This window comes from Rosa rugosa, chromosome 5, assembly GCF_958449725.1.
Source record: "Rosa rugosa chromosome 5, drRosRugo1.1, whole genome shotgun sequence".
Taxonomy (NCBI): Eukaryota; Viridiplantae; Streptophyta; class Magnoliopsida; order Rosales; family Rosaceae; genus Rosa; species Rosa rugosa.
The window spans coordinates 5,714,301-5,738,702 of NC_084824.1; the positions used below are offsets into that span (position 1 = coordinate 5,714,301).

At 40.7% G+C, this 24,402-nt stretch overlaps 4 protein-coding genes and 1 long non-coding RNA gene across 5 annotated transcripts; 2 read left to right on the forward strand and 3 right to left on the reverse strand.

The window, feature by feature from the left end:
* Positions 1–7,915: 7,915 nt before the first annotated feature.
* Positions 7,916–8,797, forward strand: LOC133711097 (F-box protein At2g26160-like). The gene has a single exon (XM_062137266.1). The coding sequence runs from the start codon at positions 7,916–7,918 to the stop codon at positions 8,795–8,797; it is 882 nt and encodes a 293-aa protein (XP_061993250.1).
* A 302-nt stretch (positions 8,798–9,099) lies between these two features.
* On the reverse strand, positions 9,100–10,954 carry LOC133712812 (putative pentatricopeptide repeat-containing protein At1g26500). The gene has a single exon (XM_062138920.1). It carries the CDS (start codon positions 10,712–10,714, stop codon positions 9,224–9,226), a length of 1,491 nt encoding a protein of 496 aa, XP_061994904.1. The 5' UTR covers positions 10,715–10,954; the 3' UTR covers positions 9,100–9,223.
* A 5,115-nt stretch (positions 10,955–16,069) lies between these two features.
* LOC133712814 (uncharacterized) lies at positions 16,070–17,727 on the reverse strand. The gene is made up of 2 exons (XR_009847622.1): positions 17,261–17,727; positions 16,070–16,562 (listed from the first exon to the last, which is right to left on the reverse strand). It is a non-coding gene; the product is annotated as an uncharacterized LOC133712814 (long non-coding RNA).
* Positions 17,728–19,021: 1,294 nt separating this feature from the next.
* On the forward strand, positions 19,022–21,460 carry LOC133712514 (14-3-3-like protein GF14 iota). Its single transcript, XM_062138620.1, has 7 exons — positions 19,022–19,187; positions 19,700–20,006; positions 20,253–20,340; positions 20,439–20,548; positions 20,640–20,788; positions 20,980–21,035; positions 21,145–21,460. Exons 1-7 carry the CDS (start codon positions 19,112–19,114, stop codon positions 21,148–21,150), a joined length of 792 nt encoding a protein of 263 aa, XP_061994604.1. The 5' UTR covers positions 19,022–19,111; the 3' UTR covers positions 21,151–21,460.
* Positions 21,461–23,525: 2,065 nt separating this feature from the next.
* Positions 23,526–24,378, reverse strand: LOC133711099 (uncharacterized). The gene is made up of 2 exons (XM_062137267.1): positions 24,031–24,378; positions 23,526–23,915 (listed from the first exon to the last, which is right to left on the reverse strand). The coding sequence occupies exons 1-2, from the start codon at positions 24,376–24,378 to the stop codon at positions 23,526–23,528; spliced, it is 738 nt and encodes a 245-aa protein (XP_061993251.1).
* Between the last annotated feature and the right edge of the window lie 24 nt (positions 24,379–24,402).

A 24,402-nucleotide genomic window follows, 5' to 3' on the forward strand; every position in this document is an offset into this window, starting at 1 on the left:
TTAAGTATTTAAGTTCGTAAAGCTGGCCGGTGACCACTAAAAATTGACTAAATTGAGATTAATTTTCCTTTGTTGCATAAGAACTTGACTAAATAACTATTCGCGTTTAAGTGGCTCTTATTGTTGTTAGTGACAATTCCATCATAAGAATCTCATCTACTTTAGAATTGTATATTTTTGTCTTAGATGTTCCATAGATCCTTTAACACTCTTCTTAAGATTTTACCGGAAAATAAACTCTACGAGAAGAAGTGGTTATCAAAAACTCAAATGGATTCTAACTCGTTCTTATTTTCGATTACAAGCAATCAAACAAAAAAAATCCTTGCGAGGAGAAATCCAAACACCAAAGTGACCAAACACCAAACTTGGCCTTTCACACCCTCAACAGCTATGCTAGTTTCCCCTTGTTTGTTCCCAAATTACTGTTCAACTTATTTTTGTAACAAGAACCGAATTGTTTAAGGACAAGCAAAATTGACAGAGAGAGAGAGGAGGGAATAGAGATTCAAGTGTCTTTCATTTCATTCAATAGGAGGTATTTATAGGGATACATTTGAAGTAAATAATGATACAACTTGATGGCATCTTCATTTGTAGCCTTCCATTGTGGCATCTCCATTTGCAGCTCCACATTGTGGTTTGTGATGATGATTGCCACACTTGTTCCCCATTGGCATAAAGCTTGACTCACAAGTCACTATACCTATGCTATTCACTCAAATACTTATCTTTATACATGACATAGACATTTTATACAATGAACAATACAACATGTTTCATATATACTACAACACTCCCCCTTGGATATTTCATGTCGATAGTATTTGTCTAAGCCGTGCGCTTCGAAATTGCCTCGTTAAAAACCTTGCCAAGTAATAAAACCCTGTGGGAAAAAACAACCTTGGTCGAAGGAGAAAAAGAGTGCAACGCGCATTAAGTGTGGAGTATGTTTCTAGATACTCCCCCGGATTTATTCTCCCCCTGAAGATCATGGGAGTTCGGATAACCTTCTTAATCCGATGCTCTTCACATGCTTCTCGAAAGGGGTTTTTGGTAGCGACTTAGTAAATAAGTCCGCTACATTATCCTCTGATCGGATTTGATTTACTTCAATGTTTAGAAGTGTTTGCTGTTGCTGATTGTAGAAGAATTTCGGTGATATATGTTTAGTATTGTCACCCTTGATGAAACCTAATTTCATTTGCTCAATACAAGCTGCATTATCTTCGTAAATGCATGTAGGTTTATCTGTGGTAAACTTCAAACCACAAGTTCCTCGAATGTGTCTATTTATAGACCTTAGCCATATGCATTCACGCACAGCTTCATGTAGAGCAATAATCTCTGCATGATTTGAGGAAGTAGCGACAAGGGTCTGTTTTGTAGATCTCCAAGATATCGCCGTGCTTCCCATGGTAAAGACATAACCTGTTTGGGAGCGACCTTTATGGGGGTCAGAGAGATACCCCGCATCAGCAAATCCCATCAAAATATTATTTTTATTTTGATGGAGGGGAGGAGGAGAACGTCGGTCACCATTGATGGTGTCGCCGGCGTCTACATTACGGAAGGTGGCTTTTTGCCTCATGGGGTCTGATCTCATGCTTCCGTCTTTTCTTTTCTCTTTGTAGGGATAAAACAAGCCCATATCAATCGTACCCTTTAAGTATCGAAAGATTGTCTTTATGCCAATCCAATGGCGGCGTGTTGGCGCAGAACTATGTCGAGCTAACAAGTTCACTGCGAATGAGATATCCGGTCTTGTGCATTGAGCTAAATACAATAATGCGCCTATCGCACTTAGATAGGGTACTTCAGCCTCTAATAATTCTTCGTCCTCATCCCTTGGACGAAACGGATCTTTGTGGGCTCAAGACTTCGGCCGATCATGGAGTACTTACAGGCTTTGCTTTATCTTCATTAAAGCGCCTTAGTAATTTTTGAGTATATGCTGACTGATGGATCATAATCCCATCACTACGGTGCTCGAGCTCTATTCCGAGGCAAAACCGTGTTTTCCCAAGATCTTTCATCTCAAACTCGGATTCCAAATATTTAGCAGTTTCTTTTAACTCATCTAGAGTTCCAATTAGGTTCATGTCATCGACATAAACTGCTACAATTGCAAATCCGGAACTTGTTCTTTTAATGAACACGCAAGGGCATATTTCATTGTTAACATATCCCTTTCCAATCAAGTAGTCACTTAGACGGTTATACCACATCCGTCTGGATTGTTTCAATCCATATAGTGAGGGTCTTAATTTTATTGAAAACGCGCTCCGTGGTTTAGAGCCACTTGATTTTGGTAATTGAAGTCCATCAGGAACCTTCATATATATCTCTGAATCTAGATCCCCATAGAGATATGCTGTAACCACATCCATAAGCTGCATGTCAAGTTTTTCGGAAACTACCAAACTGACAAGGTAGCGGAACGTTATAACGTCCATTACGGGAGAGTATGTCTCCTCGTAGTCGATTCCAGGCGTTGTGAGAAACCTTGTGCCACAAGGCGGGCTTTATATCTCATCACCTCATTTTTCTCATTACGCTTTCTAACAAAGACCCATTTATGGCCAACAGGCTTTATATTTGGTGGTGTCAGCATTATAGACCCAAATACCTGTCTCTTTGTTAGTGAATCCAATTCAGTCTGGATCGCATTTTTCCATTTAGGCCAATCCTCTCTTCGTTGACATTCTTCAACAGAGCGAGGCTCGATATCATCATATTCTATGATTCCTTTTTCAACATGATATGCAAACGCATCATCAATTGCCATAGAATTTCTATCCATCATCTCATGTACACTATTGTAATTTATGGAGATTTCTCTATTCTCTGGAGTTGGTTCTGACATTGGAGCGTCCCCCAATGATGTCTCTTGGACATAACCATAATCCGAATATTCTCGTGAGATGGATTATTCATATCTATGATTAATGGATTATTTTGTGCCAAACTCGCTTTCTTTCTTGGGCGAGAATCCATCGAACCTATAGGTCTCCCGCGCTTCCTGGTAGGAGCCATGGGCCTAGCCAATGTGTCACCCATAGAGGGAACGTTGGCGCCATTCTCATGTATTTTTGAGATGGCATTATGTCTTTTAGGGACATCAATCCTTGCAGGTATATTTGCAGCAGGTATGTGTGATCTCGTCACTTTAGCGATATCAGAAAACGCATCAGGCATCGATTCTGCTACGTTCTGAAGATCGAGAATTCTCTGCACTTCTTTTTCAGATTGTGCGGTTCGGGGATCAAGATGGGACAAAGTGGGGACAAACCACGACAATTCCTGTCCTTTTTGATGAACATTAGTGTTCATGTCTCCCCCTAAAGGCGGGAAGACTGTCTCATCAAAGTGACAATCCGCAAATCTAGCGGTAAATAGATCACCTGTCAAGGGTTCTATGTAGCGGATTATGGTTGGAGAGTCATAGCCAACATAAAGGCCTAATCGTCTTTGAGGACCCATTTTAGTGCGCTGTGGTGGCGCAATTGGCACATAGACTGCACACCCAAATATGCGTAAATGTGAGATATTAGGCTCATACCCAGTTACCATCTGGGACGCAGAAAAAGGTTGGGTGGCAGTGGGCCTTAGACGAATAAGCACAGCTGCGTGTAATATTGCATAGCCCCAAGCAGAAATAGGGAGATTGGTGCGCATAACCAATGCCCTAGCAATCATTTGAAGTCTTTTAATGGCAGCTTCTGCGAGACCATTTAGGGTATGTACATGAGGGACAGGATGTTCAACCTCGATCCCAATGGACATGCAATAATCATCAAAAGTTTTTGATGTAAATTCCCCAGCATTGTCAAGACGAATTGACTTAATAGGATGATCAGGGTGGTGAGCCCTTAACTTAATGATTTGTGCTAGGAGTTTAGCAAATGCAGCATTTCTTGTGGATAAGAGCATGACATGTGACCAACGTGTCGATGCATCAACCAACACCATAAAATATCTAAATGGTCCGCAAGTTGGATGTATAGGTCCACAGATATCACCTTGTATTCTTTGCAAGAATGGTATGTTTTCTTTAATGTCTTTTGCATAGGATGGTCTCGATCCTACTTTTGCTAAAGAGCAAGCTTTGCAAAACGAATGATATGCTTCAGAAGTAATTCTTTGAACCTTTCTTTGGTTCGTACTTTCTTTTGTTTTAAAGAATGGATGTCCGTGTGAAGTTTTTAATATACGGAGCATCATATCTCGACCTGGGTGTCCCAAACGGTCGTGCCAAAGTTTGTATGTGTCGGAATCCCATAAATTTTCATTCATGACATGGTTGGATTCAATGACTCTAATAGTGGTTGCGTACAATCCACTAGAGCGACACATGAGTTTCTCTAATACTCGTGTATTTCCGTAGTTATTAGAGGTGATGTAAAGGAACTCTTGTCCATTCTCACAATGTGTTTTCACATGAAAATCATTGGCTCTTATATCTTTAAAACTTAATAGGGTTCTTCCAGCCCTTGGAGCATATAAAGCTTCGGCGACATTAATATTTGTGCCATTCGGCAATAGAAATTGAGCTGGTCCACGACCATGAATCAATTGAGATGGTCCTGCCATCGTGGTCACTGAAGATTGACTAGGCGTCATCCATAAGAATAATTGCCTATGTCGTAATATAGTATGTGTGGTGCCACTATCAAGAAGGCATTCCAATTCTCCCGAAGACATACTGAAAAAATAAAGTTCGGAATATTAACACATGTCAATGACATTGATAATGCGATACTTTATTAATAGGGAAAATAGTCAATGATTACATCAAAGTTTCCAAAGTTTATTCCAATATAAAATCAAACTTTATACAAATTGTAATTGCTCAATCCGTTTGGTAATTCCAATAAAATATGACCAGGTAAGTAGAGAGATGTTGGTGGAGCGAGGCTCGCTTAAGTACCCCGATCTCAATTACTTGCCTAGACATCATACTTCATTGGGTAAGCCACATGAGAAAGAGTCAATTCAATTGTTATTTGACTAAGGCACATTTGCCGTTTTATTGGAAAATAGAAAAGACTATTTTAATCAAAGTCTGCGGCATCCTCGTGCTTTTCATTTTCAGCTTTGAAGTCTTTTATGGTGAGAATAACATCTTCACCATCTTCTTCTTCAGCAAGGTGAGCTTCTTGCTCCCTCATTTCCCTGTACTCCTTGTAGCGTGCAGCTAGTTGAGTACTTGCTTGGCATTGCTTAAACCAATGCTCGATTGATCCACACCTATGACACACGTCATTGTGGTTGACTTTCTTTATTTGAGGTGCACGTTGTGGATATTCCCTAGGAGGGTTGTTGCTGCTACTACCATGGCGTATTATGCGACCTCCACGGCCCATGGTGTTGTTATATTCTCTTTTCCCACGTGTGGAATTGCCACCACGTGTGCCCGCTCCAAAGTTGCGGTTTCCTTCCTTATTGGGGCGGTTGTATGGACCCATTCGTCCGTCATGTCCCCTGTTATTAGGGTATACATGCTCCTTATTAGTAGGGTACCGCTCCTTGCGCCATTTCTTGGGTGCATTATAATTTGCCTCATGAACGCTTTTGGTTCCTGCGGGCCTTGAATTATAATTCTTCACAAGGATATTGTCGTGCTTCTCAAACACCGACAAAATATTGATAAGCTCATTGAACTTCGTAAGTCGTCCAGCATTAAATTCAGTGCGATATTGCTTTGATAGTATAATTGCTGCGACGGGGAAGGTGGAGAGAGTCTTCTCAATTAGCTCTTCTTCTGTGAGAGGTTTTCCACAGAACTTCAGTATGGCTTTTAGCCGAAGAGCTTCTGAATTGTATTCAGCAACAGACTTGAAGTCGGAGAAGCGTATATTGTTCCATTGAACCTTCAAGTCAGGGAGGAGGGAATCTTGGATATTATCAAAGCGCTCTTCTAGCGCTACCCATAGGTCCCTTGCATCTTTGATGGACATATACTCTAATCTGAGTGCTTTGTCCATATGGCGTCGCATCAAGATAATTGCTTGTGCATGCTTTATGGGTGTTCGTTGGAACACAAGGCCCGCGTTTGGTTCCTGGATTATGGGCAATATCCCTTTTGATGTGAGATGGTTCTCAACGTCAGTTTTCCAACTATGGTAATCCGAACCAGTTGAGTCAAGGATTTGAAATTCGAGTCTAGGTTCATTCGACATCCTTGAAATATAAGAAGAAAAAAGATGTATTAGTTTCGGAGTTTAAAACTTCCACGAAAAACTAAAACAATAAGATTTCCGAGCTATGCTACCAAGAAATCAATTTCCAAGAATATTTGGATTAGACCGAAACAATGATGTTTAATAGGGTCATAAGTCGATGCTTGCGGACGCTCTTAGTCCGAATATTATGAACACTCTTAGTTCATTGACTACGAACGCTCTTAGTTCGTTTAGCGTGAATTTCTATAATTCCGCTTTTTAATTGTAAGTTCCCAAAAAGAAAAAAGGAGGAAAAAAATAAAAAATAAAAAACTCAAAAGCGGGAACTTTTAGTAAAGAATACCTTGAAATAGTGTTGTCGGAAATGACCGAAAAAGTTGCCCAAAAGTTGCCGGAAAAGTCACCGGAAAATGGCCGGAAAAGTCGCCGGAAAAGTTGTCGAAAAGTCGCCGGAAAAGTGTCCGGAGAGTGGCCGGAAAAGTTGCCGGAGAAGTGGCCGGAAAGTGGCCGGAGAGTTGCCGGAAAGTTACTCGACAGATCTGTCGACAGCTGCTCGGCAGATGGCTCGGCAGCTGCTGCGCAGGTCCTCGGCAGGTGCTCGGCAGCTGCTGCGCAGGTCCTCGGCAGGTGCTCGGCAGCTGCTGCGCAGGTGCTCGGCAGGTGCTCGGCAGCTGCTGCGCAGGGGCTTCGGCAGGACTCGGCAGGTGCTGTCGGCAGGTGCTCGGCAGGGGCTTCGGCAGGTGCTGCGCAGGGGCCTCGGCAGATCTCGGCAGCTGCTGTGCAGGGGCTGTGCAGGGTTCTCGGCAGGTCTCGGCAGCTGCTCGGCAGCACTTCGGCAGGGGCTCGGCAGGACTCGGCAGCACTTCGGCAGGACTCGACAGCGGTCCGGCAGCGGTTCAGTTTTTCCGGTGGCCGGTTCAGGCGGTTTCCGGCCGGTTTTGGAGGTTCTAAAACCGGTTCTGGGCTTCTTGGATCAAGGGCTTTGATATGAGCTAGGGTTTGGAGGTTTTCTGTTGGTTTGGAAAAATGACTTCGATCGGATTTTGAACTCCCTCTACTCTTTTCAATTTCGATTCTAATTCTAGAGCAATTTCGTGCTGATAACGTGTTTAAGGACAAGCAAAATTGACAGAGAGAGAGAGGGAATAGAGATTCAAGTGTCTTTCATTTCATTCAATAGGAGGTATTTATAGGGATACATTTGAAGTAAATAATGATACAACTTGATGGCATCTTCATTTGTAGCCTTCCATTGTGGCATCTCCATTTGCAGCTCCACATTGTGGTTTGTGATGATGATTGCCACACTTGTTCCCCATTGGCATAAAGCTTGACTCACAAGTCACTATACCTATGCTATTCACTCAAATACTTATCTTTATACATGACATAGACATTTTATACAATGAACAATACAACATGTTTCATATATACTACAACACACTTCTTATTTTCTTGTCCCTCATCTAAGAGCAACACTGGCGAGACATGACCAGACGAAATAAATTGAATAAATACGCTGCAGCTTAGCAGCTACCTTTAGTAGCTACTTATCAGCATGGCCTGATCTTCTCTTTTTGATTCTGGACAAGTTGTTGGAACCCATTGACCATGTTCGTCGTGCTCTCGTCTGCAAGGAATGGCATTCCCTTGCAAAAGAATATAATCTTACAACGCAGCGCTGGCACAGGGTGCTTCCTATGCTCATGATATCTGCCGGATCCTCAAAAATGATGTACAGTGTTTCCGAAAGAAAAAACTACATTAAAAATGTTCAGCTTCCGTACAGACATAAGAGGCTTTTTGGCTCTAGCCATGGTTGGTTGGCCATAGTAGACAAAATTAGTCGTGCCATAACTCTCATGAACCCTTTTGCACAAGCAATGGCGCCCATTCATCTCCCTCATTTGAATGAGGACGTCTCAAAGGTCATCCTATCTGCTGATCCTGCTTTGAATCCGAATAGTTATATGGTTATAGCAATCTACAATTCGATACACTTGGCTTTCCTTAAAGGAGGGCAGGAAGATTGGAATTGCATCAGACTAGACTCACTACATCACCCTCTTACTGATGTTATATTTTATAAAAGCCAAATCTACGCGGTATCAATTCATGGAACGATTGTGTCAATCAATGTTAACATGTGTGTTATCAACTCTTCACATCCTCCAGAATTACTGGATGTTCGGGCATTCATGACTCGCATTAGAGATTTGGATCAGGCCTATCTTGTGGAATCAACCAAGGGACACCTATGGCACGTACAAAGATGTTCTATAGGAGTCACACAATTTGACGGCAATGTACTTTTCGAAGAGGGATTCAGGGTATACAAGGTGGTGTTCAGCGATACAGATGGTTGCATGGTGAAGCATGTTGAGGTAAAAACCATAGGAGATGAGGCCTTGTTCATTGGCAAAAATTATTCAGTCTCTGTTTCGGCTTCAAAGTTTCCTGGGTGCCAGCCAAATTCCATATACTACACTGGAGGTTCGAAAGAATTTGTTATGAGAATTTTCGATGTAGAGTTCGGAACCGCTTGTGCAGTTATAGAAGGTCGAAAGCCACGCGGACTTTGGATTACGCCACCGTTTAAGGGCCTCGGCTAGCTCCTAGTTCCATTTTCAAGCTGTAATGATATATTGCACTTTTTTTTCTGTAGCTAGATTTTCATATTTTTGTTTGGTTACAAGCTAGGTTCTCATATTTTACTCTACTCTTTTTCAAAAATATTCCCAAATTATGTGAAATTATACGCAGAGCACGCACTGAGTTCGTGCAAGTTCAATAAGCTAACAGATAAGGAAAAAAAAGGAAAGAAAACAAGAAAGTCATTTTGTTTTAATCTTTTGAATTAATTCCAGAATAAATAGTTGAGATCGAGTTGAGAATTCATGAGAAATAGTATATGACGATTGATGCACAAGAATATATCATTCAGAAACAGTATATATGAGACTTCATGAAGTCGAGTTTCATGAGAAATAGTATATCATTCAGAAACATCCCACAACCTATTAGCCTAATACATGAGGTTATGAACGCTCTACTAATGGCTCGACAACTCTATCTCTTCTTCTATCTCTCGTCGCCATTTTCTCCCCATATCTCTGGAAAATATCCGCCAAATCAACCATTCCGGCCTTCCTTAATTTCTTCCCCACCTCCTCAAACATTGCCACCCCTTCCTCGTTCGAGTAGTAATGCAAAAACTTGTTATAATCAAATCTAGGCACCTCAAGCCCTCTTTTAGTCGCTCTCTCCACATACTTGGTGGCTTCCAATGACTTCCCTGCCTTAACCAAACCCCCAACAAAAATGGTGTCGAAATTCACAAGCGGATCCTTTCCCTTCCTCCCTCTCTTTCCCAAATGCCCTTGCAATAACATGACATATGTGTGCATGTTAGGCTCACACCCCCTCTTGATCATCTCCCTAAACACTTGTGTCGCTTCCCCCGGCCTTTTTAACCTCAACAGCCCCTTCATCAAGCCATGGTACACACTGATATCCGGCTTCTCAATCCCTTCCACAATCCCATAAGCTTCATTTACTCTCCTTCTCGACAAAAGACCATAAACCAGCGACCCCCATGTCAAGTTATCTGCTTTGATCCCTCTCTTGCGCATTTCATCATAAACCACATGTGCATTCTCCACCTTCCCCTTCTTACACATCCACTCAATCACGAGCCTATAACTCGAAAGCCCCAACTCCTCCATCCTCTTCAACCTCATCATCTGGAACAGCTTCATCGCCTCAGCATCCCGATTCGTCTTGAAAAGAGTCTCCATCATCTTGTCAACAGCACCAACGCAAGGATCAAACCCTTGATCCACCATCAAATTCCAAATCTTGGAAGCCTCAACCAAATCCCCCACATCACAAAACCCTTGAATCAAACACTTAAAAGTAACCTCATCAGGCCTAATCCTCTCCTTCAACTTAAACACCACAAACTTGGCCTCTTCAACAAGTTTCAACCCACAAAGACTCTTGATCACCTTGTTCAAAGTCTCCACATTACACTCAATCCCACACCCACTCATCACATGAAAAAACTCCACACACTTGTTCAACTCTCTGGCCTTGGCCAGAGTCCTCAACCCAATAACAAAAGTCCTGTCATTCACCAAACGGCGCCGTCCCATCTCATTAACCAAGTCCCAGAACAGCTCCATGTTCCGGGACTTTCCGACGACGTCGACCATTTTGTTCAGTGATACGGCGGTGTGGGTGAAACTGGGATTGGTCTGGGTGTACTGGTAGAAGAGATAGACGGGTCGCCATGAGAGTGGGAAGTTGTTGCAGACCTGGAGGAAGAACTCGTGGGTGAGATTGAAGCTGAGGGAGTTGAGATTGGAGTGGAGACGTGACTCGGGCGAGTTCTGCTGCTGGTAGAGGATGGTGCAGACGCGGAGGAGGTGGGCCTGGTTCACCGGGGATGGCGGGTTGGGGTGGGTTGTGAGGAAGCGGACGAGGTTTTGCAGGGGTTTTGTGAGGCTCCTTCTTTGTCCGAGTATCATTGTCTATGCTTTTGATTTCCCTTGTCTTTCTTTCCAGTTCGTACTCGGAAAATAAATTCCGACACAAAAATCACCGCTTTGAATCTTTTTAAGCAAAGGAAAAATGGGTGACGTCGGCGGGAAGGGTTAGATCTAGATACGCTGAGGTGGCGCCGGAAGGTCTGGGTGACCGGAGGGAGACTTCGTATGAGCCTTACTTTTTTATTGGGTCTGTGTACAAGAAGAGAGTAATCAAAGAAAATCTTGATTCTTGTTGTAAAACTAACATAGAAAGTGTTTCAGAAAATGGAGAGAGCTTTGCTTCTAAGAACTTGAGAGAGAGAGAGAGAGAGAGTTTTAATGCAGAGAGGGAGTGTAGTATTTTCTGTTTTTCTCTTCTAACATGGATGAGAAATGGACTACATATAGTGGAAGATAGGGAACATGTAGCCTAAAGTCCTCCATAAAACAAGGACCCCTAAAGTCCTCCATAAAACAAGGATTCCTAAAGTCATCCATAAAACATGGAAAGGGTAAGCCTATAACAACATAATGATTTACCCTATATCTATTTACATGATATAGCCATAATGATTTACAACACTCCCCCTTGGATATTTCATGTCAATAGTGTTGCATGGGTTGTGCGCTTCTAAGTTGTCTCATCAAAAACCTTGCCAAGTAATAAAAACCCTGTGGGAAAAAAACAACCTTGGTCGAAGGAGAAAAAGAGCACAACGCGCATGAGTGTGGAGTAGTAATATCACAGCTTCGGAGATAAGTGGAGTCTTCTTATTAGCATCATAAGTAGGTAGTATGTCTACGAGAGGGATGCATTTAGATTTGCTACACCAAAACCTTGCCCGGTAAACCCAGTGGGAGAAACCCGTGGTCGAAGGGAAAAGATGAGCAAATGCATATATGTCAAATCAAAGCATCTTCAGGATGTAGTATAAGTGGGGTGACCATTCTAAAGATGTGCCTCGTTAAAACCTTGCCAGGTAACAAAACCCAGTGGGACAAAATAACCCTGGACGAAGGACGAAAAGAGTACACGATGGTCAAGTGTATATGCTTCGGGATACTCCCCCTGATTTCGACTCCCCCTGAAAATTACATGTTAGGTAATTCAGATAGTTTACGTAGACCAATACCTTGAACATGCTTCTGGAATGTAGACTTTGGTAGTGACTTGGTAAAGAGGTCTGCACGATTATCTTCAGATCGAATCTGCTTGACTTCAATCTTCTGATGCTCCTGTTGTTGCTGATTGAAGAAGAACTTCGGTGCAATATGTTTGGTGTTGTCTCCTTTGATGAAACCCGTCTTCATCTGCTCTATGTAAGCAGCATTATCCTCGTAGATAATGGTTGGTTCATCAGTGGTGGAATGCAGTCCACATGTGCTTCGAACATGCTTTGTAACGGCTCTTAGCCATGTACATTCACATACTGCTTCTTGAAGAGCTAGTATCTCAGCATGATTCGAAGAGGTAGCAACAAGTGTCTATTTCGTAGACCTCCAAGAAATTGCAGTATTCCCAATGGTAAAGACATAACCAGTTTGGGAACGTGCCTTGTGCGGGTCTGATAGATAGTCTATATCAGCATATCCAACAAGGCGAGCATCATTCTGAGGATCAAGGGGGTTTGATCCATTCCTTGATGCGTAGGGATAGAATAAGCTCATATCCGCCGTACCTCTAAGGTAGCGAAAAATGTCTTTTTAGGCCATTCCAGTGGCGGCGTGTTGGCGCAGAGCTATATCTAGCTAACAAGTTCACATCGAATGGGATGTCCTGTCTAGGGCATTGAGCCAAGTACCCATGGTCTATTATACTTAGATATGGGACTTCTGACACCAATATCTCTTCGTTATCATCTGCAGGATGATACGGTTCTCTCTAGACTTCAGACGACCATGGGTGTGCTTGCTTTTATCTTCATTAAAGCATCTTAACATCTTCTGGATGTAATTTGGTTGATGGACCAAAATTTCATCTGCACTGTGCTCGGGCTCCAGGTCGAGACAATAATTTGTTCTCCCAAGGCCTTTCATCTCAAATTCCAACTTCAGGTGCTTTGCGGTTTCCTTGATCTCTTCAGGAGTATCGATCAAATTCATGTCATTGACATAGACCGCCACAATTCTAAACTAGGAACTTGTTTCCTTAATAAACACGCATGGGCATAGTTTATTATTCACATATCCCATCCTGATTAAATATTCACTTAGACGGTTATACCACCTCCGTTTGGATTGTTTCAATCCATAAAGTGAACGCCTCAAAACTAATGGAGAGCGTGTTCCGTGGTCTAGAACTATTTGCATCGGGTATATTAAGTTCTTCAGGAACTTTCAGGTATATTTCTGTATTATGATCCCCCTAGAGATAAGTTATGACCACATTCATAAGCTGCATATTCAGTTTTTCGGAAACTACCAAATTGATAAGGTAGTGGAACGTTATGACGTTCATTACGGGAGAATACGCGTCCTCGTAATCAATCACAGGGCGTTGAGAAAATTCTTGCGCCACTAGACGAGCTTTGTGTATCACAATCTCATTTTTCTCATTACGCTTCCTTATAAATACCCATTTAAATTCTACAGGTTTAACATGGGGAGGTGTAGGAACAACAGGTCCAAAACACCTTTCTCTTTGTCAAGGAATCTAATTTGACCTGGATTGCTTCTTTCCATTTTGGCCAGTCGTCTCTACGTTGACATTATCAACGGAGCGAGGTTCGATGTCATCGCTAGTTATAATTTCGGTAGCTACCGCGAATACAAATATATCATCGATGATAATCTCATTTCGATTCCAAATCTCACTTAAGCATGCATAATTTATCGAGATTTCTCTATTCTCGAGAGTGGGTTCAAACGTTGGAGCGTCCCCCAACGTTGTCTCTTCTAGGACGGACCCATAATCTGGAATTATCTCGTGAGATGGATCAGTTGAGATCGCGATGTCTAGTGGATTCGTTTGTGCTGGTTTTACCCTCTTCCGGGGATAGGATCCTTCGAACCTAGTGGTCTACCTCGCTTCTGGGCAGGGACATGTGACTGGTTAGCCGCCATGGTCGTACCTCGTCCATCCGGGACAACGCGTCCTACAGGGACATCTATTCTTGCAGGCACATTTGTAGCAGGTATATGTGATCTCGTCACTTTAGCTAGATCAGAGAAAGCGTCTGGCATATTTTGGGCTACACTTTGTAGATCTAGAATTCTCCGCACTTCACTATCGCATTGTGTGGTTCGGGGATCGAGATGAGACATAGTGGGGACATTCCACGTCAATTCACGTCGTTCATCAGGAACGGTAACGTTCTTATCTCCCCCTAACGGCGGGAAGACTGTCTCATCAAAGTGACAATCTGTAAACTCTCCGGCATTATCAGGTCTTATGGACTTTATGGGATAATCCGAGTGGTGATCCACAATTTCATGATCTGGGCGAGAGTTTAGCAAAAGCAGCATTTTCTTGTGGACAATAGTGTAACATGTGATCACTTTGTCGATACATCAACCACAACCATGAAATATTTAAATTGTCCGCATGGTGGTTGGAAAGGTCCACAAATTTTCCTTGCATTCTGTGCAGAAAAATGGTGTGTGTATATACTAGTCTTTGCACATGATGGTCTAGAGTTTAACATTCCTAACGAGCAAGTTTGGCGTAATGTGTTACTAAACACAGGACCCTTATTCAGAAGGGGATGCCCGTGTGATAAGTTGAGGATACGGTGCATCATACTTTGACCTGGGTGTCCCAAATGGTCATGCCATAGCAAGTAGTTGCTCGAATTGGTTAGCTTCTGGCTAACAAATTTCAATTTCTCCAATATACGCTTCTGGCCGCACATTCAGAGGTTATGCAAAGATATTACACTCATTTTTCTTAGGGGTTTCAACGTGATAAATGTTGGTTCGAATATCCTTAATACTCAATAACGTTCTTCTGGAACGTGGAGAATATAAGGCCTCATTAATGGTAAATTCAGTACCATTGGACAACATAAAGTGGGCTTTGCCATAGCCCTCTATCAGGTTGGATTGGCCTGATATGGTTGTCACAGAGGTATGCATGGGCAATAAGTTTGAAACATATCTCCGATCTCGGAGTATGGTGTGCGTAATAGCACTTTTAACCAGACAACAAACTTCCCCACAGAATATGCCTATTCATTTATTTAATTCAATGGATCACATGTATGAATAAGTTTATTGAATTAAATATATTCGAACATAACCACATTTCTATAATCCAAAATAATTGAAAACATAAATCACCAAAATCCGAAGATGTTTCATTCATTAAGATGAAATAGATATGGCACAAGGGGCCAATTATACCCATGTCTTCGAGTTCTAATCCTCGGTATGTTCAGTAACTGCCTGAAAATCCATGATCTCTAGTGTGGAATCGATAGAAAATGACCATTTAATAAAGTTGGTATTTCGAGTTCTGCGACTGGCGTAATACTCATCTACTGCTTAGGCTATCGCACAACAGGTGCGGGACTAGCAGTCAATTCCTCCACATTGATAACAAAGATCATGCTGATCGATTCTGGTGGAAGCGGGCCGGACCAGTGTTCCTTTCAACTCGGGCTTGCTGAGTTATGGCATCATGGTTCCTACCACGTGGGCCTTGGCCACGTGGAGCCTGATTACATGGCCTCTTGGGCTTTGGCCAAGTGGCAGACGGTCATATGGGCTAATTTCGTTCTGCCAATCATGTCTTGCTTCAAGCAAGAAAATGGTCATTTGATGGTGAAAGTGCTCTTCTAGAGCGACCCAAAGAATCTGTGTATCCTCTTCATCGGATACTCAACTTGGAGTGTTTTCTCCATATGTTTCCTTTGAAAATTATGGCACTCATATTAAAAGTCTCAATGACGACATTGTTAGCATTGATTGTTGATCTCATCTTCTTTGCAGTTAGATGAATTATCACATCTTGAACCACTTTAGATAGTTTCTTCCGGAAACCTCCAAAGAAACAAAGTCAAGTTTGTTGAGATTTGGTATTTCTTACAGGAAAGGAACAAATAATCTTAGTGCTTTGGGTAATATCGTCCATAAGCAACTAATAGGAACTTCAGGTTCTATAACATGGTATGAAAAATCGGATTAAACATGTAAAATCTACTGGTTTTATCATGTGTGGTGAATTTATGAAGGAAACTTCAAGTTTCTTAAATGGCATTATCGAAACTACAAGTTCGATATGTGTATGAACTACTGGTTCATTTAGAACTTCTAGTTCATTAGGTACCTGCATTTTCTACACATATATTCTAGTGCGAAAATTTAGACAAGTAACACAATAATATTGAATTGAGCAAATTGAAATAATCTCACAAATTGGATAAATAAAAATCACAAATTAATTGAGATATTAATTGCATGCTAGTAAAATAACATATTAATTGTCACACAATTATGTGAATAAATGCTTCTGGCAATTAATTACACATATGAAATATGGTGAATTTATTTGCAATAGCCATAATGACATGTACATTGTCTGGGTTCAAATCTCAGTAGAATCAAATCATTTTTCCTTTTATTTGATTCTGCTGGACCAAAGGAGTGGGCTTGATAGTGAAGCCTATCGGGCTTAGTCTGCGGGCTTGTGACCCGGCCTTTCATGCGTAATTTAAATGGTGTGTGAGGCCTGCTGGGCTGCTAGGTCCCGCAGAGGGAGAGTGGGCCTGCTGGGCTCAAGCTGGTCTGCCAAGGAATGAAAAGTTATTACTCAACCCTTTTGGTAACTCCAATTAAATACGACCAGGTAAGAGTATGAGGTTTGGGTGGAGCGAGGCTCTCTTAAGTACACAGCCTCATTGTATCTTGCCTAGACATCACATCGAATTGGGTGAGCCTACTTGGAAAGATTCATAATATTTCAGTGTTGTCAAAACTACAGGTTCGATACTATATGTGAACTTCTGGTTCAATATTTATGTATGAAATTTTGGTTCAATGTTTATGTGTGTGAACTTCCGGTTCGTTAAGTACCTGCATTCCGCACATATATATTCTAATGCAAAGAATTTAAGCGGGTAAAATATTTAAATTTAATATGAGCAGGTAACACCACAAAACATTATCATAATAAATAATGAAGGAAAGATGTATCATTATCACAAAGTCCAAACAAGTATTTATAGATATTTGTCACAATATACATGAATTAATAGCTAAATTAAAAAGCTATTGATTTTCCTTTTACTCATTCCATTATGCCAATTATAGTGCAAGAGAAATAAGTGTCTCTCATAGATGATTAAGTTAAACTAGATGCTTCAATAAAAGTCATAAATCGTGATTGCAGCTTCTACTGAATAGCAGTCGAAAAACAAACCAAAATCCCAACCAAAACAACCCAGAAAAATATGAAAAATTATAGAGATGCAGTAAACATACAAGGACTCCAGCATACAAAATTTGGTGAATTTTGGAGTTGAATTACTATTTTAAATAAATACGGGAACACAGAGGACAGAAGGTAAACTGAAACAGTAAAATCTGTTTTTGCTTGGAAAAACATACTTGGTTGTAGAGCTGGTAGATTGATGTTGATTGAATGATGAACCTCTTCTTTTCTACAACCCAAGAGTTATTCACCTCTTCTCTTGTCGATCGGCAATCCGAATCCTAGAGCTAGTCGTGCTGATAACGTGTTGTAAAACTAACATAGAAAGTGTTTCAGAAAATGGAGAGAGCTTTGCTTCTAAGAACTTGAGAGAGAGAGAGAGAGAGAGTTTTAATGCAGAGAGGGAGTGTAGTATTTTCTGTTTTTCTCTTCTAACATGGATGAGAAATGGACTACATATAGTGGAAGATAGGGAACATGTAGCCTAAAGTCCTCCATAAAACAAGGACCCCTAAAGTCCTCCATAAAACAAGGATTCCTAAAGTCATCCATAAAACATGGAAAGGGTAAGCCTATAACAACATAATGATTTACCCTATATCTATTTACATGATATAGCCATAATGATTTACAACAATTCTTTCTTTGTTGGGCTTCGATAGAGGTAATGGGTATGAATGAATTATGGCATGTTTTCTTTTTCTTTCTTGCTTTTCTTTTGATGATGACTGCAAATTGATTTTCGTGCGGTATATGACCTGGTGGCATGGGAACGAAAGAATACTGATAGAATCATACAACTGATGATTGATCATGGGAGTGCTCTGCTATTCCCTATTTATATGTAACAACAAAATGCGTTCACTCACCCAATCTTGCGGAATGTATAAATGTTAAAAAGTAGAATGAACATATAAACAAAAATCACTAATCACCCTACTCATAACATAACGTTAAACTATCAAGCCTGAATCTGTTCTCATGTGTTTAAAAGAACAATAAAGAAGCTACGTACTCTCTAGCTAGTACGCGCTATCAGACTGGGAAAAAATGATCATGCCGACCATGTCTCACTTTAAATCCATCAAAGTACCAATTTTATTGGTAGAATAGTACAACATACCAATTGAGTAATGACTCTATAACCATAAAGGATGTACATGTGCTCGATCAATTCCGCCTTCTGCTAAGTGAATACAAATGATGGTTTCGACGAAATTCCGACATCACTCATTGATGTATGCACCCTTTACTTTTTCTTAGACCATTATGAATAAACCGTTTGGAACCAAAGGAAAGACCTATGCTCTCTATACAAGGAGTCACGTTAACAAAACTTTTTTAAGAATAAATCGTGTCAAACTAATTTATTCTAAAACCAACCTCTCTACACGTTGTTCATTGTATTTGGAACAAACAGATTCACTTTAAGGAGCAAGTTATAGCTTCGAAGTGATTGGAAGGGAATCCGGCTTCATACTCACATCCTCATTATGGTTTATTGGTTAATTAATCAGTATGAATTTGAGAAAAGATATCGCAAATCACAATTTCATTTTTTTTTTTAAAAAAGTAGAATTAGAGACGATGAAAATTATAAATAAGAAGTAAAGGAATGATTCTTCTTCTCTTCAAGTCTCTCAAACAAAGATTTAATCGTTTGGCCAATGAAGAAATAGAGACCAAAACTATAATTTCGTGAGTGATTAAACAAAAAAAAAAAAAAATTGAAAATTGTAGAGTGAAAATGCTGAAAAGCCCCTCCGATAGAAGGGCAAGTATTCAAAGGCCTCTCGTGTCTCACAAAGTCACAAATTGCGCGCTTCCTCTTTCAAACAGGCGAACGGACGGTCCAGATCCGGTCGTCCTCACCCCGCGACTTGCTCGAACCTTAACACCGGGTTGTTTCCTTATTTAAGGCCACCCTCCCCATTTTCCTCATCAAACTCCTCTATTTCAGTTTCACCTATTGATCGTCTTCCGCCTTCGCTCATTTCCGCGCTGATCATCATCTCTCCTGTGAAACGATGTCGTCGCCCGAGAAGGAGAGAGAGACCCAGGTTTACATGGCCAAGCTCGCCGAGCAGGCCGAGCGTTACGAAGGTGCATGCAACACTCACACTCGGATCTAGTATTGATTTCTGCTTCTGTTCTTCTGATTTATATATATATATATATTTCAGTTTATTAAAACTGGCATCTGATTCTTCATTCATGTACGTTGTTGAGTCAGTCAGCATTGTATAGGATCCTACAGTATTAGTATTAGTATGATTGCTTATGTGCATGTTTGATCCATATATATATATATATATATATATGAATTGAAGGAAGATCAGAATAAACACCGATGGCGCCGATAATGCTCAATTAATCCAAAGGAGATTGTTAGAGTAATCTAAACTGATATTCGATGATGACAAGTTAAGCACCTGGTGGACTTTGATTCACCATAAATTGATGACAAGTTAGTCTCGTTTCGGTGTGGAATTTGATTGTAGAGGAAATTACTTGCTTAAGAGTAGTGATCGATCGGAAACGAGTCATTGACTATTATTTGTATTTGATGAAGAATTTGTCTCTGAAATATATCATATGTTTGATTAATGGTGCAGAAATGGTCGAGTGTATGAAGAAAGTTGCGAAGCTTGATCTTGAGCTGACTGTGGAAGAGAGGAATCTTTTGTCTGTGGGATACAAAAATGTGATAGGTGCTCGAAGGGCGTCTTGGCGCATCATGTCTTCCATTGAGCAAAAGGAAGAGTCTAAAGGGAATGAGCACAATGTCAAGCTGATCAAGAGTTACCGCCAGAAGGTGGAGGAGGAACTCTCCAAGATTTGCAGTGACATTCTCACTATCATTGACAAGCACCTGATTCCGTCTTCCAGCTCCGGGGAGGCCACTGTTTTCTACTACAAGATGTGAGTCACATACTCTAATGGTCTCAATCTGCCCAATTCTCACTTTTATTTCCCGTCAATTTTCTTTATTGTGTTTATTGGTTTGTATGCATGGACCATATTCCCAAACAGAAAAATCGCAAATATATATGCTGATAAGTATCTCTCCTAGGTCATGCTTGAGGGATAGGTTAAACATTACTTGTCCTGTTGTTCTGTGATTAATAGTGTTGTTTTGACTAATGTGTTATGGCATTCATGTTTCAGGAAAGGTGACTATTACCGGTACCTTGCTGAGTTCAAGACTGACCAGGACAGAAAAGAGGCAGCTGAACAGTCACTCAAGGGATATGAGGCATGTTAACTCGACCACTCTCATACAAATGGTTCATCAATGCTATATATGTTTCATTTTTTACCCCAACTATAATTTGATGCGCTCTCCTATGTCAGGCTGCTTCAGCCACTGCAAACACAGATCTCCCATCGACCCACCCAATCCGTCTTGGTCTAGCTCTCAACTTCTCTGTCTTCTACTATGAGATTATGAATTCTCCCGAGAGGTATTATTACTTTACATCTGTTGCCATCTTTTGCTTGTTCTTCATCTGAATAGTTAGGTCCTGATACGATGTTTGTTATTGAAACCTTTAGGGCTTGTCATTTGGCTAAACAAGCTTTTGATGAGGCAATTGCAGAGTTGGACACCTTGAGTGAGGAGTCATACAAGGACAGCACCCTTATCATGCAACTGTTGAGAGACAACCTCACTCTCTGGACCTCTGATTTGCCTGAAGATGGAGGTATAGTGTAATGTAGTTGGTAACCAGAAACAATTATTAGCCTTTCCTAACTCCAAATAATTGGAGATCCCATCCATTTTTAACAATCGAGGAAGACTTCCATTTGTCTTTATCAGCTCTTGTTTTTGTTGTGAAACATAAATCAGATTCCAGATAGAAAAGACTTGTGACTTGTAAATCCTTTTGTACAGGTGATGACAATTTTAAAGCCGACGAAACCAAATCTATCGAACCTAATGCTGCTGCCGTATGTACTTAAACTTTCTCTTGTAGGGTTTTGCTCATATTGATTACCAATCATCAACCTTAACTTCAAAACTTTGATATTGCTTAAACCAATGTAAATATATTTGCAGACTTGATGTTGAGGTACCTGAAATAGCCCCAGCACATGGCAATTGGAAATTCTGCTTTTGCAAGAGGCGACCTTCCTTTAAGCTTTTTCTCACTCAGTTTTTACGGGGAGATTGATTGAAGGACGTAGACACTTTGTTTTATGACATTCATCGTTCTAGATTCCAAAGGAGATAGGATTTTGATCAATTGTCTGCAGTCTGCACTTTGTTTTTGGATATTTTATCAGTTGTTTGGTTTCCTTGCTTTTGCTTAATGCTCTCTTTTATGTAAACTTCTTATGTTAAGTAATGGATGCTATGGATTTCTTGTTTGGCAGCTCTTCTAGCCATTACCACATTCTTTTAGTGTTTACAAGTTGACTTTGAAGACTTTGTACCAAATACTTTGTTCCACTATCTCAAGAAGTAGCCAAAAGAGAGAAGTAATTGTCTTTTTTGTTCGCCTCATGAGGAACACAACAATAGAAAGATAAATATGCCCCTCGAGAAAAAAAAAAAGAACAAGATTTTCGAAAAGGAAAAAAAATCTGATACCTGCCGAATACAAGCATGACATATACAAGCAATGTTTTAATCAGTTGCTTGCTAGTTCCACTGGTTGCTACAACTAGCAAGCAACTATTTCTCGAGATAAGAATGGATCTCATCACTGTGAAACTTGAATATGTGATGTCATCATCATTAATTGAAATGTCTACAGCCTTTAGAAGTTTAGAGTAATTTCCCACGCATTTGTGCTCAATTGGCATGTAAATCTGCAGTTTGTTGGATTGGACTAGTGTAAGGTTTTCAGTTTTTCACCTCAAATCTCTAGCTTGTTCGGGAAAGATGGTTCAAATCTGTATATGTTTTTACATTTTCATATTCTACAACTGTTAGAATTTCACGAATAATGTTGTTAAGTTATTTTGGTCTCTAGATTAACTTGGTCTCCAATCTCTTTCCTATTGCTTTTGTAGCTTCATAGTTTTATTTGGGCCGGGTTTGGGTTGTTTCTCACTTTCTCATAAGCAAGGAACTCGTACACTGTGAATCATATCATTTACTGCCAGAGCTCAGAAACCCTAGGCGGCAAGAGACCAAAGATAGAAAACACTCAATTTTTTTTTATAGATCAGGACTATGGACGTATATACAAGTGCTTGGGTCACTTATATTTATAATTACTTTCTTGCACTGGACAGAATGATACTCAACTTTTAAAAGTAATTAAAGAGGTACCTAAACTTAAAAAAAATTGATCAACTTCATACCTCCGTCTATTTTTCGTCAAATCTCCGTTAAAAGCTAAGAGTATACATAAGCTTTCACTCAATTTTTAGTTGGAAATGACAATATTATTCTCTAATTCTTTCTCTTTCAATGGAGAGACAATACACTAAGGGATCGATAATCATCAGTAACATATTTTGAGTACCTAAAAACCATTTTAGAATTTTTCATGAAAAATGATATTGCAAACAAAGAACGACCTTACCATGCTACCAAATACAGATAGCAAGAAAAACAAGCCATACCACCAAATACTCAACGGACTCAGACATATATAGTTCCAACTTCCAACGTACCATCTTCAGAGCTAGCTAACCCCGAGGATATCCTTGAGCGAAACCTAGTTTGGAACAAATTAAGAGCCTTATGCTTTTGAACCGAATCCGCTTAAAACTGTCCCTCGCCATACCAACTGCCTCAATCCTCTCAATGCTCCTTGTTCCAGGAGTATAAGCCATCAAACTTATTCCATAAACTCGATCATAACATACCACAATAAATTTTCCTTCTGTAAATTTCAAGGGTTGTAGTTCACATGATTCTCTAATTTCAAACTCTTTGGTCCAAGACTCTTTAACACCATAATCCTTCATCACCCAAACACCTTCAACATCACGATCATTCTACTTAAAATCAGTTAGGGAGAGACAGCCTTCCAACACTGATGCAGAACGGATGGCAGCCCAATTCGAAGAACAGTTGGATCGTGCTAAAGGAGGAAAACGAAAAGTGACTAGTAGACACGAAACAGCTCGGTGTCCGATTGGGACGTGCCTTTCCGGAAAGGGAATCGAGCCAAAAATAAGACTCATGGCTTTGCCATGAGCTGTGGCATTTTTCGGGCTTTCGGGCTCGTTTAGGACCTCAAAACTGCATTTTTCTATTTTTCGGAGTTTTGGTTTTCCTAGTTATTTTTGGGTTGTTTTCGTTTTTACCCATGGGCTTTAGGGTTTCATTGTTAGTCGCCCTAGGGTTACTTTTCTCTTATTTATGCAGTCGCAAGCGGCTGCAGAACCTATCTTTCATCTTTTATCAATAAAAATAGAGAATTTTCTCTTTTATCTCTAGTGGACTCCAGAACCCTTTTGTTAGGTTTATTGCTGGTAAACCTAGTTATCACTCAATCCGACTGCGTCAGGCGAGACTCCTAGTCCCAGCCTGTCAAAGCAATGACTACTAGATTCTCTCAGAGCAGAAACCTGAAACTCTTGAAACCGCTCACTTTCAATGTCGAATGCATGAATCGAATAACTCTTATGATCAAAGCAATGAATAAAACCATTCAAATAAATCATCTCTTCTCGCAGGCTACCAGGACGGTTACAACTCCCAATGCTTCTCCAACTCTTTGAGCCAACCGTCAGCACCATTGCCTTCCATTCATCAGATTGTGGAGCTGAAGGCATAATAACTAATAGCTTATACTCGTGGGTGATGGGACCAAACCCATAAGCACATAAAGGCTCCACTCTTTTGAACGTTCTTGAGTCTCGGAAGAGCTAAAGTCTCACCAGTAATGGGATGCAAAAGGTAAAAAGCGAAAAAATTAGGCTGTTTTTTATGCTTGAAGAAGCGAGAGTGGCGTATGCAGAGGAGGCCATTGCATGAACCCACGATATCACGTATCCAATATGGATCATCGTTAGCAGGCTTAGGCACCCTAAGTAAGAGGCCGTCCGGGCACGAGGCCTTTTCAGGATCGACTATAAACAAGCCATTCGGGGGGCTTCTCGACATCATAAAGCAAGGAGGAGTTTGAGAAGATAAGTCTTTGGCGAACTGAGGATCGGAGAGGAAAGAGTGACAAGACTTGCACACAGTTTTGAACTGAAGTAGTTTTTTGGTGGGGATTTTGCAAAAGATGTCCAGGATTATGTAGTATGGGAGTCGGAGAAGGACATCTTCACTGTCAATCTTGGCTGGCTCAGTTTTGGTTTTCTTCTTCTTCTTCTTCTTCTTCATGGTTGGATCATATGATCTGCACAT